This window comes from Crotalus tigris, unplaced genomic scaffold (assembly GCF_016545835.1).
Source record: "Crotalus tigris isolate CLP2741 ecotype Arizona unplaced genomic scaffold, ASM1654583v1 scf7180000018340.3345759, whole genome shotgun sequence".
NCBI lineage: Eukaryota > Metazoa > Chordata > Lepidosauria > Squamata > Viperidae > Crotalus > Crotalus tigris.
The window spans coordinates 2,180,743-2,195,861 of NW_024096953.1; the positions used below are offsets into that span (position 1 = coordinate 2,180,743).

At 45.2% G+C, this 15,119-nt stretch overlaps 1 protein-coding gene and 1 long non-coding RNA gene across 2 annotated transcripts; one reads left to right on the forward strand and one right to left on the reverse strand.

Annotated features, from left to right (window-relative positions):
• Window positions 1–5,392: 5,392 nt before the first annotated feature.
• Window positions 5,393–9,861, forward strand: LOC120311253 (placenta-expressed transcript 1 protein-like). Its single transcript, XM_039350538.1, has 4 exons — window positions 5,393–5,753; window positions 6,811–7,018; window positions 7,928–7,986; window positions 8,439–9,861. The coding sequence occupies exons 1-4, from the start codon at window positions 5,408–5,410 to the stop codon at window positions 8,684–8,686; spliced, it is 861 nt and encodes a 286-aa protein (XP_039206472.1). The 5' UTR covers window positions 5,393–5,407; the 3' UTR covers window positions 8,687–9,861.
• LOC120311256 lies at window positions 6,906–14,814 on the reverse strand. The gene is made up of 2 exons (XR_005557566.1): window positions 12,911–14,814; window positions 6,906–7,101 (listed from the first exon to the last, which is right to left on the reverse strand). It is a non-coding gene; the product is annotated as an uncharacterized LOC120311256 (long non-coding RNA).
• Between the last annotated feature and the right edge of the window lie 305 nt (window positions 14,815–15,119).

A 15,119-nucleotide genomic window follows, 5' to 3' on the forward strand; every position in this document is an offset into this window, starting at 1 on the left:
AGGACCGCTTCTCTTCACCAGACATTCTTCTGGGGAATTCTTCCATTGCTCTTATTCTAATTGTTAATTAAGATGATTATTGCCAGTGGATTGGGCACCTCGCTGACAGGATCTACAAAGCAGGTTCTAAATATGCTCATCAATTAGAAGCAAAGCCATCATCGCAAAAGGATAATGAGTGAATTTATTTCTCATTCGGAATAATGTTGCTGTTATCTTTCCTTTAAAGGCTTCATTTGACCCACGGGATCCTTCCTCTTCCTCCTCCTCCCTCCCCCACCCACTCCAGGCTGAGCTTCAGCATGGCATCAGCTGGCACAAGGCTGGCATCGAGTCCTTAACTTGGAGAGTAAAGAAGGGTGCTTTAAAGTTCAGAGGAATCTAACTGCCAGATGTTCATCTGAACCTTGATATGGATCTTCTCTGGCACACTAAGCCAATGTATTTTTTTTTCACGCTTTTGTCGACTTATTATTTAGTGTATGATGAGTATGTGACAAAAGGAAACATATAAACGCAATCCACACAATTATATACAAAACTTCTGAACAACTTGCCTCCAGAAATTGTGAATGCTCCAACACTGGAAGTTTTTAAGAAGAGGCTGGACAACCATTTGTCTGAAATGGTATAGGGTTTCCTGCCTGAGCAGAGGATTGGACTAGAAGACCTCCAAGGTCCCCTCCTACTCTATTATTATTGTTACTATTATTATTATTATTAGGCAGTGGCCTCATAACTGGATGTCCAATTCAACTATCCAGGTGATCACCTCGGACGTTGCTTCATGCAGATCTTCTAGGGAACCAAAAAACGCATATTGTCGTGGGGCAATCTTGCACAATATGTTTAATAGTTTGCAAATCAGCACCACAATCGCAACAAGGGGAATCTTTCCATCCTCACTGATAGAGGGCAGAAACACGCCTTCCAATATCACACCTAATTGTGTTCAGTTTCGACCAAAGTGAGGCAGATCAAAACCAGGTGGTTTGGTAGAGGATCACTAACAGTCAGGCCACAAAAAGATCTATTGAATGTGAGGGATTGAGAGTGTTTTTTTTGGGGGGGGGGAGTGTTAGAAAAAAATCAAGATCTCAGCTGAGACTGCCTGATTAAAGTCCTTCCTCTATTACATGTGATGCACATGTGATGTATGGATAAAAGAGACAGGGCTCCAACTGCAAGGTTACAGGCACCATAGACACACAAACACACAGACACAGCAAGAACCCAAAATGCCTGGGGAAAACAAACTTCCTGCAATAAAGCTTGGGCTTTTCTCAGTTTCCAGCTTAGTTTCCTGCCTTCCTGAACATTATGGGTTCCTCTCCTTAGTTTGTCAAACTTTGAGTGTCCAAAGCCTCATGTGGGCAACCAACCATCAGCCCCATTTTCCAAAAGTCCGAATCTCGACACCTCTAAACCAGATCTTCCCTTTCAATTTCCCTCCCCTCCCCTCCCCTCCTGCCTGCCCCACCCTTCCCTCTTGCTCCAGGCGCTTTCCAATTCCATCGGGGTGAGGCTGCAACGTCAGGACGCAAGGAAACTGCCCTGAGAATTGGATCCGAATCGCAGCTGCCTCCTTCCTGTGGCGCCAAAGGATCCTCATGGCAACTGCCCTCTTTTGCCACCCTGTTCCACCTCCTCCAAGTGAGTCTCACGGCAATTAAGCGAGGGAGGCATGGGCAAGCGAGAGCATCCAGCAGACCAGGTTTGCACTTCCCTATCATTTGAGGATCACACCCAGCCCTCAATCAGTCAATCAATAATTAGTTTAATGCAACGTTTCTCAACCTGGGCAATTTTAAGCTGTGTAGATTTTGACTCCCAGAATTCCCTGGTTGTTGATCAGCTAATGGGAACTATGAAGGAGGAGGACAACATTTCTGAGCAAATGAATTTGGCATGAAGGGTGGCTGTCAAGTCAATTGAGATCAAGTGTTACGAATGGGCAATTCCCTTCTCTGCCAAAACGGGGGTCCCTTGCTTTCATTGGCAATAGGAGATAGGATATTCCCAGAAGGCTCGTTTCTGTTCAGGCCATATATATTCCCAATATATCTAATATATATTGGGTATGTCTAGTTTAATGAAGAGAAGGACTAGGGGTGACATGATAGCAGCATTCCAATCTCTCAAGGGTTGTCACAGAGACGGGGGGGGGAGCTATTCTCCAAAGCACCTGAAGGCAGGAAAACTCATCAAGGAGGGAAGCAAGAGAAATTTCCTAACAGAACAATTAATCAGTGGAATGACTTGCCTCCAGAAATTGTGGACGCACCGTCATTGGAGGTTTTAAAGAAGAAACTGTACGGTCATTTGTCTGAAACGGTACAGGGTCTCCTGCTTGAGCAGAGGGCTGACTAGAAGACCTCCAAGGTCCCTTCCAACGCTGTTATTCTGTTCTGTTATGTGCAAATAGCTGGGAAGTTATCCTGTAGTAAGATGGAAAACCAGTATAGTTTACAAATAAATAAATGTAGTTATTTTCTGGACTCACTAGCCAAGACATGGTCCAACAGAAGTCCCAAAGAAATGAAGGAAAGCAAACTTTCCTAGTTCTACCACTTCTTCTGTGACCTACAGCTTAGCCCAGGTTTCTTCTACCAGCCTGGTGCATTTGCTCCAAAAGGGGAACAAGCAGATTATTGAAAACAGGGGAGTTGATGCTTTGTTTTTTCCTGGAGCAGGCGGGACTCTCAGTTTACCTCCCTTGAACCTCAAGGCCTTCCCTCCACGAAGATCCTGGGCTACCTGTTATCTGGGCCTCCATGATCCCCTTCAGTAGATCAAAACAAACTCATGCCCACATAGTCGTCAGAGCTGATGCACCGGAAGCCAGAAAATCAAATCTCTGCCTACTCAAGAGCAGGAATGTTGAAGCAACAGGATTTCAACCAGGAGTAGGTGAGGAGTCTTCTCCTATTCTTGCCTCACCTGAGATGCTGCAACCCACCTCCCAGTCTGGTTGTCATGGCACAAAGCAGAGACTCAACTGTGTGTCATGAACTGGCCCTTGGCAGATTGCCGAAATGGGCTGGAGAGAGCAAATACTAATGACCCCTCTCAAGGAACAGCTGGAAGGGGGTTAAATTTACATCTGGAGGAAGTCACAGCTGGCTACTCTATGGTGTTTGGGAGGTGCTGTCTATCAAGCCACCGGCCCACAGATTGAAAAGTCTGGCATAAAATTTGGGCTTTATCTTTGTATACTTCAAGGCCAAGCCTGGTTTTAAAAAGGACAGGTTCCAACACGCAGATGATGGATTGCACGGCTGACATCCGACATTCGTCCAGCCCACGCGTGAACTGCCATGACATCATGGAAATTTCAAGCCAGTTCCAGTTTTCCTGCTGGAAACTATGGAATATTCATAAGCTGTGCAATATTTTTTTTACACAAGAGCAGTGCAGAGGGGAAAAAAAGGAGAAAGGGGGGGGGGAGAGATGAGCTAATGTGGAAACTGCATTTCTTTGGCAGAGAATGTATTTTATCATCCCTGAGGATGGGAGGAATGTTACAATCCTAAAACAAGCACACAAAAATTCCACACTTGATTGTTCTAAAAAAATAACTTCTGGTTACTCCAATATCTGCTGTCATTATTTTGGGGGGAGGGGGATTCATTATAAATTTCAGTTCATTCATGTACCACCCCATTTGGGGAAATAGATTTTGGATTTCATGATTTTCATGAATTATGATATGCCTTTGTTTTTATTGCATTTTATTGTGTAATTAATTTCTGCAGGCCACCTAGACACTGTTAGATGTCAGGCAGCAGACAAATCTCATCCAGAAAATGAATTCCATGAGCCTGCAGGGAAGGACAAGGGATCAGGGGGTCTCTCAGGGTCAAGAAAGACCCTCCCTCTTGATGCAGTCTTAAAAGGAGTCTTGTGCTTGCAAATTTTATGAGATTTGGGGCAGGAAAAAGGAACTGAATGTTTGTATGAACACAGAGATGCTGTTTTAATTTTGGAAAATGCCCCGAGGCTTTACACGCTCCTGAAAGCCTCTGGCAATATCTCTTTACATTTAAGCTTGGATTGAAGTAAGATTTCTTTTTTCAAAAAGACAGTCCTTTACCTCTAGGCAACTGCTTGCAAATGCCACAGATAGATTCACTCCCAGACAATGTACCAAAGTATCAATGATGGACTAAGATTGTTTCCTTTAAAAAAATTGTTAAAGAAGTTTTTTACAGATTAGAAACAAAATGAAAATGAAAAAAATGAGAAAGAAAAGACAGACAGACAGGAGGGAGGGAGAGAGGGAGGTTCAATTTTCTTTACGACAGTTATAAATGCATATCTCTCTCTCTCTCTCTCATCCCTTCTTCTGCTATCCTAACCATCAGACCATAAATCCCAGGCTATTTATTTCTCTTTTCAACAAAACTCCATGCAGCATTTCCAATCACTGGCTAAAATTAGTTCCAAAAGGCACCCCAATATTTGAAAATCAGCCTGGTCCAACCAACTTGGCTGTGTTACAGCATCTTGGACCGGTCCAATCTTCTGCATTGTGATACCTAGACTTTTTGGACAACACCCATGTTGGACTTGATGGAGAGCAACTGGCCCAGAAAGCAGATGAATCCCCCATGCATGAAAGGAGACATGAATCGTCCCTGTCCCGAAGGCCGAATGCTGCAAACCGAATTTGCTGTGCAAATAACTTCTTGCACAATGACACATTTGCCCATTGTCTAGTTGGCTTTTAACCCAGAAGGAGATTATTTTATTGGAATTGCCTGATTCAAGGAATTTGAGGCTTTAGGGTTCCTTATCATGCATGAGTCTATTTTCTTTCTTCCCCTAATAATGATGGGTATTTGTGTGTTTAGCATGCCCAAAGGGAACCCTTCTGAATGATAGAATCTCTACCTTAAGAAATGCTGCTTGCATTTCGCTTAAGGGAGGGGCGAGACTAGAAGCCCCCAAGGCAGTGAACTTTGCCTGTACCTGGCAAGGGGAGGGAGGGTTGCCTTTCCATAAAATGTGTACATTGGGGGGGGGGGAAGTTGCTTCTACGGAATTCCTCCAGATTTTTGGCTGCCAGGATCTCCTCTCTGAACACTCTCTGGCTATGTTCCTTGGCGAATATCCACCACTTTCCTGGAGAGAGGCAACAAAGGGCTGGAATCCTGATCCATCTATAGATCTTTCCACTCTGAAGATGGAGACCCTGATACAGAAACCAAAACAGAAACTCTTGGAGAAAGCCAGCCGAGTTGCTTGGAGGATAAGAGAGATAGCTGCTCTTCTCCTCTCCAAAGAAAGACCACGCCTGGAAGGCTATCTCAGTCGTCATCACCTGCCTCCCCCCCCCCCCGGGTCCCACACTCTCAGAGGTCATGTGAGTTTCGTTCAGCGGCAGCCCAGCAGGAAGAGCACCCCAATGTGTCACCATCTGAAACCTCCCACCGGGGAGGGTGTGAATGGAAAGGAATGTGCAACCTCCAGAGCATATAAGAGCTTGGCTGGTGACCCGCCTGCCAAAAAACTCCAGGGCAGACCAGGGGAATCCCAGAGGAGCAGAGAAGGCCAGAGGAAAAGGAAGGAGAAGACCTGGAAGATGACTTGGCTCAAGCTCACCATGCCACTCTTCTTCCTGGGGGCCCTGCTGGTTTCGCCAGCTTACTTCCAACAGCCCCCTTGTGAGGTGGTCAGGAAGACGGTGCCACGAGGCTCCTTCCGGCTGGACGTGGAGCCTGGCGCTTATTCCCCTAATGACATCTATACAGGTATGTGTGTATTCACGACTCACCTGGAGGCTGCTCTACCTGTCTTGCTTTGTTCTCTGGTGCGCCACATTTCAGCTCTCTGTGTTAATATTTACCTTCTGATTCCAGCAACTGCCCAGAGAATGAATAGAAGAATCGTTCTGATTTTTTTAAAAAAGAATCTTTCCAGAATTTAGGGTGCCCCAAGTGGAGTTTGAGGCATACAGTGACTTGACAACAGAGGGGAAGGAAATCGCAAGGTGTCTTCCCGGAGGCATTGCCATTAATAGAATAATAGAGTTGGAGGGGACCTTGGAGGTCTTCTAGCCCAACCCCCTGCTCAAGCAGGAGACCCTCTATACCATTCCAGACAAACGGCTGTCCAATCTTTTCTTAAAAGCTGCCAGTGATGGAGCACCCACAATTTCTGGAGGCCAGCTGCTCCCCTGGTTAGTTGTTCCAACTGTCAGGAACATTAAATGGGGAATAGGAGAGGATCACTCTTAGCAATGGCTCTCCAGCAATGCTATTTGAAAATGGAGAAATTACAGGTGACCGACATTGCAGGTTTCTGGAGGTAAAGAAGAACAGCAGCTGGCCTAGCAAAGTCTCTAGGTTTTCCTTGGCAAATTTTTTTTAATCATTGGAGAGGCCAATTCTGTGTTATATCAACTCCAAAGCGTCTTTCTCCTTCAGAAGAGAGCGGTAAGATTGGGATAATAACAGGAGGAAGGTTTCCAAATCATCGAGGCAGGTTGGCTGGCTTATACCCCTATTGCAGAACTGAACACTGAGGCCGGCTACAAAACATGCCGCCTGTTCTGGGTTCACATGGGTGTTTTCCCCATTTCGCAACTCGCTCTTTAATGCCAGCCGCATTCAGTCGAAACGCAACTGCGATGGGCCCCACCTGGTGAGTCAGCCCGCAGACAGGAATGCTGGAAATCCAAGCCCAAGTTGGATTTTTTAGAGGCCTGGAATTTTCCTCCAGCATCTCAGCCTCCTCTCCCCCCCCCCCAAGGTGCCTTTGCTTCTCCTCCCAAATAAAAATTCCTTCTGTTTCCCCTTTCCTTGGCAGTGTCCATTACTGGGGCAGAGAAAGCCTCTTCGGTGATCTTACAAATTGTGGCTCCAGAGAACAGCGATGGGGGGCTGTGGGAAGAGGAAAACTTACTGGTCCGCTGCAGTGCCTCCCAGAGCGTCCTGCAGAAAAACGTCTCGGGGTCCGGCGTCCGGGTACGCTGGATTTCCTCAAGCAATCCCAACGTCGGGTCAGCAGAAATAAGGTGAGATCCCCCAGATGGATGGCGAGGAAAGGAATCCCTCCAGGGAGCTGGCAACGTAGGCTTCAACTGTTCAGCAGCTCTGCCTTTAAAAGAGTCGGGATTCACACAAATACAGGCACACACACACACACACACACAGAGAGAGAGAGAAAGAGAGAGAGAGAGAGAATTATTATTATTTTTATCTGTGCCATAATCCTGTGAGGAAACTTAAGACTGAAAGATGGCAGGCCCAAGGGTCAACGTTAAACATGAAGACCGATTTTTCATCCCCAATTGCTAAGTAATAAAACTTCCATATAGCAGGGAAGTATATCTTACAAGAGCAGAAACTGAAGACAGACACTTCAGACTCTTCAGAGTTTTCTTCAAAGCTTCACAGGGCTGGCCATTCTGGTCATTCAGCATCTCAAATAATCTACTTGGCGTTTTCCATCCAGATCCCTAGTAGGGATGGTGAACCCTTCCTTCCTTCCTTCCTTCCTTCCTTCCTTCCTTCCTTCCTTCCTTCCTTCCTTCCTTCCTTCCTTCCTTCCTATATCTCTCCTTCCTTCCATCCACCCACCCACTCATCCATCCAAGACCAGCTTATACCACCTGCCAGCTATGGAATTATTTCATTTTTCTCATGATCTATCAGCATCTCTATGCAGTGGCTCTGATCACCAGGAAACGTCTTGTATGAATCCTACAAATAACCAAACATTGATTAGGATCAAACTTGCTCTCCTAAACCATTTTGCCACATTCTGGCACCATTATTGGAAGCACAGATTTGAAATTGAAATTAAACAGGGCTTCTTGCTTGCTTAAATTCTCTGCAAAAAGGAATAAGGATTGACTTTCTATGGATCCAGCTTCTCTCCTTTCCTTAATCATGTCCTTTTCTGCTTGTCTCTTTCCAAACAGAGCCTTTGTCACCTTTGCCAATGGAACCACCCTGATGCAGAGCAGGACCCTGGCAAAAGGTAATTTTAGCAGGTTCCTGGGAAAAACGGGGATATTTGCAATGATGGTTTGGTTTTGGGGCAATTCAAAGCACTGAGCCAATCTAGAATGAAATTCAATGGAAGCAAGCCAACCAGGACACCAGCTGTGAGTCGCATTCTGCCTCAAACTCTAGAGAGATCAGGAGAGTACACAAAATTTGTGCTGTGTGGCTGTCCTTCCCCAAGAAAGCTTGGTGAGACAGGTGCATTTTTAGGGGACCATCAAAACAGTCAAGGTGGCAGGAGTAATTGTGCAATTGAAGCTCCAGAGCACTTAAAAACCAGGTAGAGCTTCCATCCCACCTCAACCTGCCATTCCTTGTGAGGTTTCTAAAGATGTTTGGGTTGGCATCACAGGAACTACCATAGGCCTCCCCATTTCTCCATCGGCAAAAGGACTCAGCTAATCATGCTTCCATTTCTCCTTCCAGAGGTGGTCAGCTCAATGTCCTCCTCCGTCTCCCGGCCAACCAGCAGCACCCGCAAGCCAACTCTCCTGAGCAACCCTTCCGATGGTCACCGCCACCTCAACGCCACTGCATTCCACCATAATCTGGCATCTCCCCACCAATCCACCAAAGGTCCACACAGTTCAGTCTCTGGGACCCAAGCCAGCTCGCTCCTTCTCGCCATCCTGCAGCTTCTTTCCGTCTCTCTGGGATACAAGCTCCTAGCCTAAGCTCTGCCCCAGGTATTAGGAGCACTCTTCCGTTTTTGCCTACAACCAGAATTTGAGAACTAATGGACTGGTTTTCTTGGGAACCAAATGTCTCTCCTGCAAAATCCCCTTCCTTCCCTGTCCTCCTCCCAATCTCTCTTTTCTGCATCCTTCTTGAACTCAGCAGCTGATTCCAGAACCGTTTCAGCATCTGTCTTGCCTCAATCCAAAGAGAAATTGTCCTACAGTATAGTAATCAGGGGAGCAATCCGGCCTCAGTTGGGTTTGTCCTCTCTATGACTTCAAGACATAGCAATAAACTAAAAGGTCAACCAATTGCTGCCCCAATTCAGCTGCCTGAGGCAGATTGTCAATTTACCTAACAGTAAGACTGTTATTTCAAATGGATATTACTACCATCTAGGCAAAAATACTCCTTAAAAAGTAGACCCCCCCCCAGAGCTTCCTCTTGCAAAGAGTGTTTCCATTTTCCACAGCAAGAAGAATTCCAAGGTTTGATGTGGGGGCCACACGAGGGCACCGAAGCCCGGGTAATCAGATTAAATGGGTGAAATCACTGTCACAAACTGGAACTGACATTGTTCTCCCAAAGTGCTGCAAAGCTGCTGACCAAAGCATTTCATAACAGGCCAATCTGACCACACAACCACCCAAAAGCTTCTCCAGAATGGCTGTGCATGACTGCCAACCGAAATACAGATTTGAAAACTTCTCAAGCTAAATTGCCTCTTTTCATCTTTGGTCCGAGCAACCGTCTGGACTGCAGAGCGTTCACAATTGCGAGACTGGAAAGATTTCCCCCCCCCCCTTTTTTTTTTTTTACACTTTCTGCTATTTAAATCCCCTGCTGGTAAGGCATTCTCCTGTGTTAAAAAGAAAAAAAAGTCTTTCCGTTTCTCCAAAAATAACTTGGGAGCTGCTGCTGCTACTATTACTACTATGTGTCTGAAGAACTAACTGTCTTGAGAAAAATTAAATTTGGAGGCAGTAAGAAGAAACAGCAGAGAAGAAGGATTTTGGAAGCTCAGAGTCCCAATTTTTAGTAGGGAGATGTTGGACTTCTAAAAGTTCTCTGTGTGTTACTGATTTTTTTTTTCTGTACATACTGTATCTTTGGGAAACGTATTTTGAAACTCCATTGTGCTTTCAATAGCCAATAAAATATATTCATAGGATCCGGTGCAACTGTGGTGTCTGGGGGGTGGTGGTGGAAGTGATGGTATGACCACCTTCAGTCTCAAAGCCAGTGTTTCTCAGCTGTGCCAACTTGAAGATGGGTGGACTTCAATTCCCAGAATTCCCCAGCCAGAAAAGGAGACAGATGGTTAGCCAGAACTTGGGGCCTTCTCTAGCTGAGCATTGGGTCCTTCTAAGTTTAAGTTCTCATCTCATCCACAATGCAGGGCAGTGTTTCTCAACCTTGCAACTCTAAGATGTGTGGATTTTAATTCCCAGAATTCGCCAGCCAGCATGGCTGGTTGGGGAATTCTGGGAATTGAAATCCACACAGTTTACAATGGCCAAGGTTGGAAAACACTGGCCTAGGCCTTGTTCCAACCTGAAGATCTCCAACTGTGTTGGCCTACAGTTCTAATGAGCCATTCTCTGATTTAGGAAAATTGTAACCCAAACATGCACACCTGGAGAACCCTGGTTCCAAAAGTCCGACCAAACCAGTTGGTTAGAAAAGTCTGGTTTCACCCACGTTGTAAATTTCTCAAGGTCATGGGGAAAAAAAATCAGAATTAACAGATTTTCCCTTCCCCCCCCCCACCACCCCCTTTGAGTCATGCCTCCATTCAAATGCACAAAAATGACTTTCAATGGCTTCTCTCCCCCTGAGGCTGCTCCCTGCTTTTTTGCTAATGACTCTGCAAGCCAGTTTCAGCCAGAATACCCAGCCTGGCCCACCCACTCAATGTTGACATGCATCTAATCTTGCTGAATAACAACTGCATTTTATTGCCTGGCAGAACACAGGATCCATTTTAATGAAGGCTTCCATGCAGCAAGGACTTGTTGGATGCAAATTAACCCCAAATGCCCTTGCTTTCATTTCAGCAGCCCATCAATGAACAGGAAGCCCCTGGTTCTGCTCCAGAACACAAAGGGGCTTTTCTGCTTCTGTAAGTGAACCCCAGTATAGTTCATTTTAATTCTCCCACTCTATGTCCCTACAATACACAGTGTAATGACTGCAACAGCCACTACGTAGAACAACAGGCAGAAAACTAGTAGAACGCATCCATGAACATCAACTAGCAGTCAGGAGACATGATGATGAAAACACTTTAATTTCACAACCTATGGACAGACTTAATCATAGTTTCAACTATGAGAAACTGGGACCATCCTAGACAAAGCCAAGTCAAAAAATGCTGGGGAATTTCTAGAAGCCTAGCCATCCATAGACATGTAAACATAAACAATATCTATATACTATGCAAAAGAGACACTCAACAAGCCAAAAAGTGAACAAAAAGACCGAGGCATCTGTTCACCAGCAATCAACACCCAGATGAACAAAGATTAACTCCAAGATTAATATCAGACCAACAATCAAGTAACCAATTCCCCAATCAAGAAACTGCCAAACAAGTCAACAGTAAACAGCCAGACCAAATAACCTCTAAGACCACCCAGCCATGAGTGACAGGACAAACCACTAGAACAGGGGAAGGCAACCTTGGCTCTTTTATGACTCGTGGACTTCAACTCCCAGAATTCCTGAGTCAGCATAGCTGGGACTTGAAGTCCACGAGTCATAAAAGAGCCAATGTTGCCTACCCCTGCACTAGAATATAAACTTAGTGCAAATCCTCCCCCCTTCTAGGACTGATGATGTTACCTAGTTGGATAGTGAAACATCTGCAACAAAACCACCAAGCTCAGACAGCACCGAGGACCCCTAATTCTCCCATCCTGTGCATTGTTTTCTTTGAAGCAATTGCCTTGATTTGGACAGCACCAGCATTCAAACCCGCATGCTTTAGATTAGGGCTTCTCAAAGTTGGCCACTGTTAGAAGTCCCCAGCTTTTGCAAACGACAAGCCACTTCTTTGTGGCACCTGATGTCCTTGATTGCACACTGAAGTTACTCTTTAAGTGATTCCAAAGCCTCTTTCCAAACTAAGGGACTCTAATGTCCCATTTTTGACCATCTCCTGCCACAAAGCCTAACAATAGCCCCTTCCCACAAACAGTCAATCACCTCACCCACACATTTGTCCAATCAAATTTTTAAAACTTTTAATAAAACTTTAAGTAAACAAAGACTCCAAGACTCTAAGAGTCTTTGAATGAAATGAGAAGCGTTTTCTTTTTTTTTTTGCTCCTAGTCTAATTTTGAAATTGTTCACTGGCTGAGATTTGTCTTTGTTCTTTTCTGACAATTGTCGAAGGTCCACTCTGCAAAACATTGATAAGGTTTGTAAATAGGCTGAAAAATACATTTGGAAACAGCAAAGGTAGAGTTTAGAGGAGATGGTTGATGGCTGGCTTCTAATTTTCATATATAACATTTTTCAATGGATGCCAGAGGGGCTGTAGGATTTCACCCCAGAAGCTGCCACTAAGTTTCTCAATCTTGGCCATTTTAAGACATGGACCTCAACTCTCAGAGTTCCCCAGCCAATATGGCTGGCTGGGGAATTCTGGGAGTTGAAATCCACATAACTTTAGAGTGGCCAAGTCTGAAAAACACTGTGCTAGAGCTTATTTCCCATTATCCTTCAACTCCCTTTGGCCGTGCTGGCTGGGGAATTCTGGGAAATGCCTTTCAACATGCCAGAAAGACTCCTGATTGGGCCAGGCTGTTTTGTTCTAAATTGCCTGTCTCTGGGTGAAAAGCAAGTCAGACGCATCTCACTGAGGGAGCCAAATTTACCCCTTCCACTGAAAGATCCCTGCCCAAAACAGCAGCAGCCTGACTTGCCCATAATATCATTTCATTTTGTCTGAAGCACCCGTGTTTAATTTGGGAGGCCTTCGTTGTAGTCAGCTGGCTCCAATTAGTCACCCGCCAGCGAACTGAACATCAACAATGGTGGCTTTTTCAAGCACCCAGGCATGAAGAACCCAAATGTGCAGCTGCCAAGATAACAAAACAGGAGCATGCCTGTTTTTCTTGCCATGTTTTGTCGTTGGCACTTTGCTGGATAAATATCTGCAGGCGCTAGAATTGAAGAACCCACTTTTCAAAGTCGCGATGAAACTGACACTAACCACAGAAGAAACGCGTGGTCCCAAAGCCCTGCAAAGGACATCCGTGGTGAGGTTTGCACCAGCTTGCCCTTTTTTTCATGATGCAGTTTTAGGATACTGCGTTAGCGTTAATGCTGCTCCTTTCCTTCGCAGTTCTTCTCTTTTTTCCCCGATTTATATTTCCCCGTGTGAGCTCTCATGAATGTGACTTTTTCCCAGAAAGCAAGACATAAATGTTTAAATCCTTCCTTTTCTATTTATAACATTCAGGCATGAATTATGGAAAGCCATAAGAGGGCTGAGTTCTCGGCTTGGGGCACACAACTAGAGGCACCGAATCCAGTTAGCCAGGGGGCTTGTGTATCTTAGACGACAAAGAGTGCCTAAAGGGTAGAGAGAACAAGAACCTGGAAGGGTTGCCAGATGACTCAGAGATGGCTTCTCCAGGTGGGTCCACGGTTGGTGAGTGGCGGGTGAATCAAGACTGGCCCTTCCAGACTCCTGTAGTGGGGTGAGCCTCTGCCCCCTCGTCCTTCAAAATATGCTGCCAATCCAGATCTTGCCAAACGCAAAGCGGAACACCCCCCCCCATTCTGGAAAGAAACATTACCAACCAGTCTTCATGAACCAAACCATCTGAGTCTGGGTGCATCAGCTCAAGCAATGATCCACCAAAGGGTGGGCAGACCCAGAGCTCTTGTAAAAGAAGGGGTGGCTGCTTGTTTGACGTCAAGGGGATGCAATTCCAGCAACTTCCTTTGGAGCACAATTTGGGGAGGGGAGATGATGAGGCCATCAGCATGGATGGAGATCTTCTCAATGTGGTGGAGTCTGTGGGAGAAGGCACATCCGTTTTTCTGCCTTAAGCATGGCTGCATTTGCACAACACGCTGGATCCTCCTCCAGAATTAACTCAAATTCTTAGTTGGCCCACAAATGAACTGCATGCTTAATGACAAAAAAAAAAATGACAACAAGCAAGGTTAACACCAACCAATTAGTTTTTGAACACACCGTCCCTTTAAGGGAATTGACTTATTGATTTGTTTTCTCTTAAGGAGAAGATGGAAAGTAAGCTCCCATTGGTTTACCCAAGTAAGAGAAGGTGCTGATGAACACAAACTGAGTTTAAGCTGCATCCACATTAGTTGTGGTTCTATTGTGTGTCCCCACCACTGGCTTTCTGCTCACAGACCAAAATCAGAGATGGTATGTTTGCAACTCAAAGTTCCAACAAAGTGAGCAATTACAGTTTTTGAGCAGAATAATTTCTAGAAGAGTTTCGGGATGAAGCAACGTGGGCAAGGAAGAAGTAAGTCATAAGTGCTAAGAAAGGGGAAAGAAAGTCAAAATAACCCCGCCTTGATTTCATTTAGTCGTAGGTGACGCAGAGAGAAACTTCAACAGACTACCGAGATTAGGCCATCCCTTCAAACCAGGGAAGGCCAAGGAACTGGCAGAGCAAGGATTCAGGAATCTATTCTATATTGGGGCAAGGAAGAATAACAGGGTTTTGAACACCTAGCCAAGTTTCTCTTGGCCTCATTTATATATAACCGAATCGAGGCGGGGTTATGAGGAGTTTCTTTCTCCCGCATCTCAAGTTTGTGAACTCTTGTCCCAATTTTGGTCACCTCAATATAAAAAAGATGTTGAGACTCTAGAAAAAGTGCAGAGAAGAGCAACAAAAATGATTAGGGGCTGGAGGCTAAAACATACAAAGAAGAGTTGCAAAAATTGGGTTTGTCTACTCTAGTCTAGTGAAAAGAAGGACTAAGGTTGACATGATAGCAGTGTTCCGATATCTCAGGGACTGCCAAAAAGAAGGTAGTAGAATCACCCTATTCTCCAAAGCACCAGAAGGCAGGACAAGAAGCAACGGATGGAGCCTAATCAAGGAGAGAAGCAACCTGGAACTAAGGAGAAATTTCCTGACAGTGAGAACAATGAATCAGTGGAACTGCTTGCCTTCAGAAATTGTGGGTGCTCCATCACTGGAGGTTTTTAAGAGATTGGACAAGCATTTGTCTGAAATGGTATAGGATTTCCTGCCTGAACAGGAGGTTGGACTAGATGATCTCCAAGGTCCCTTCCGACTCTGTTATTCTATGTTCTATATTCGAATTCTCCCTGTACTGATTCCCTCCATCCTTTCCTGTCTCCAAAGTCAGCTCAATATGGGACCTGTCAACATGTCAAGATACACAGGGATTCACCCAGCTTTTTTTTT

Bases quoted from the DNA above. Each gene is read 5' to 3' on its own strand.
- LOC120311253 (XM_039350538.1), top strand. From the start codon at position 5,408: ATGTGTCACCATCTGAAACCTCCCACCGGGGAGGGTGTGAATGGAAAG. The intron at 5,754-6,810 runs GTATGTGTGTAT...TTTCCTTGGCAG, and splicing joins CCCTAATGACATCTATACAG to TGTCCATTACTGGGGCAGAG. The intron at 7,019-7,927 runs GTGAGATCCCCC...CTTTCCAAACAG, and splicing joins GTCGGGTCAGCAGAAATAAG to AGCCTTTGTCACCTTTGCCA.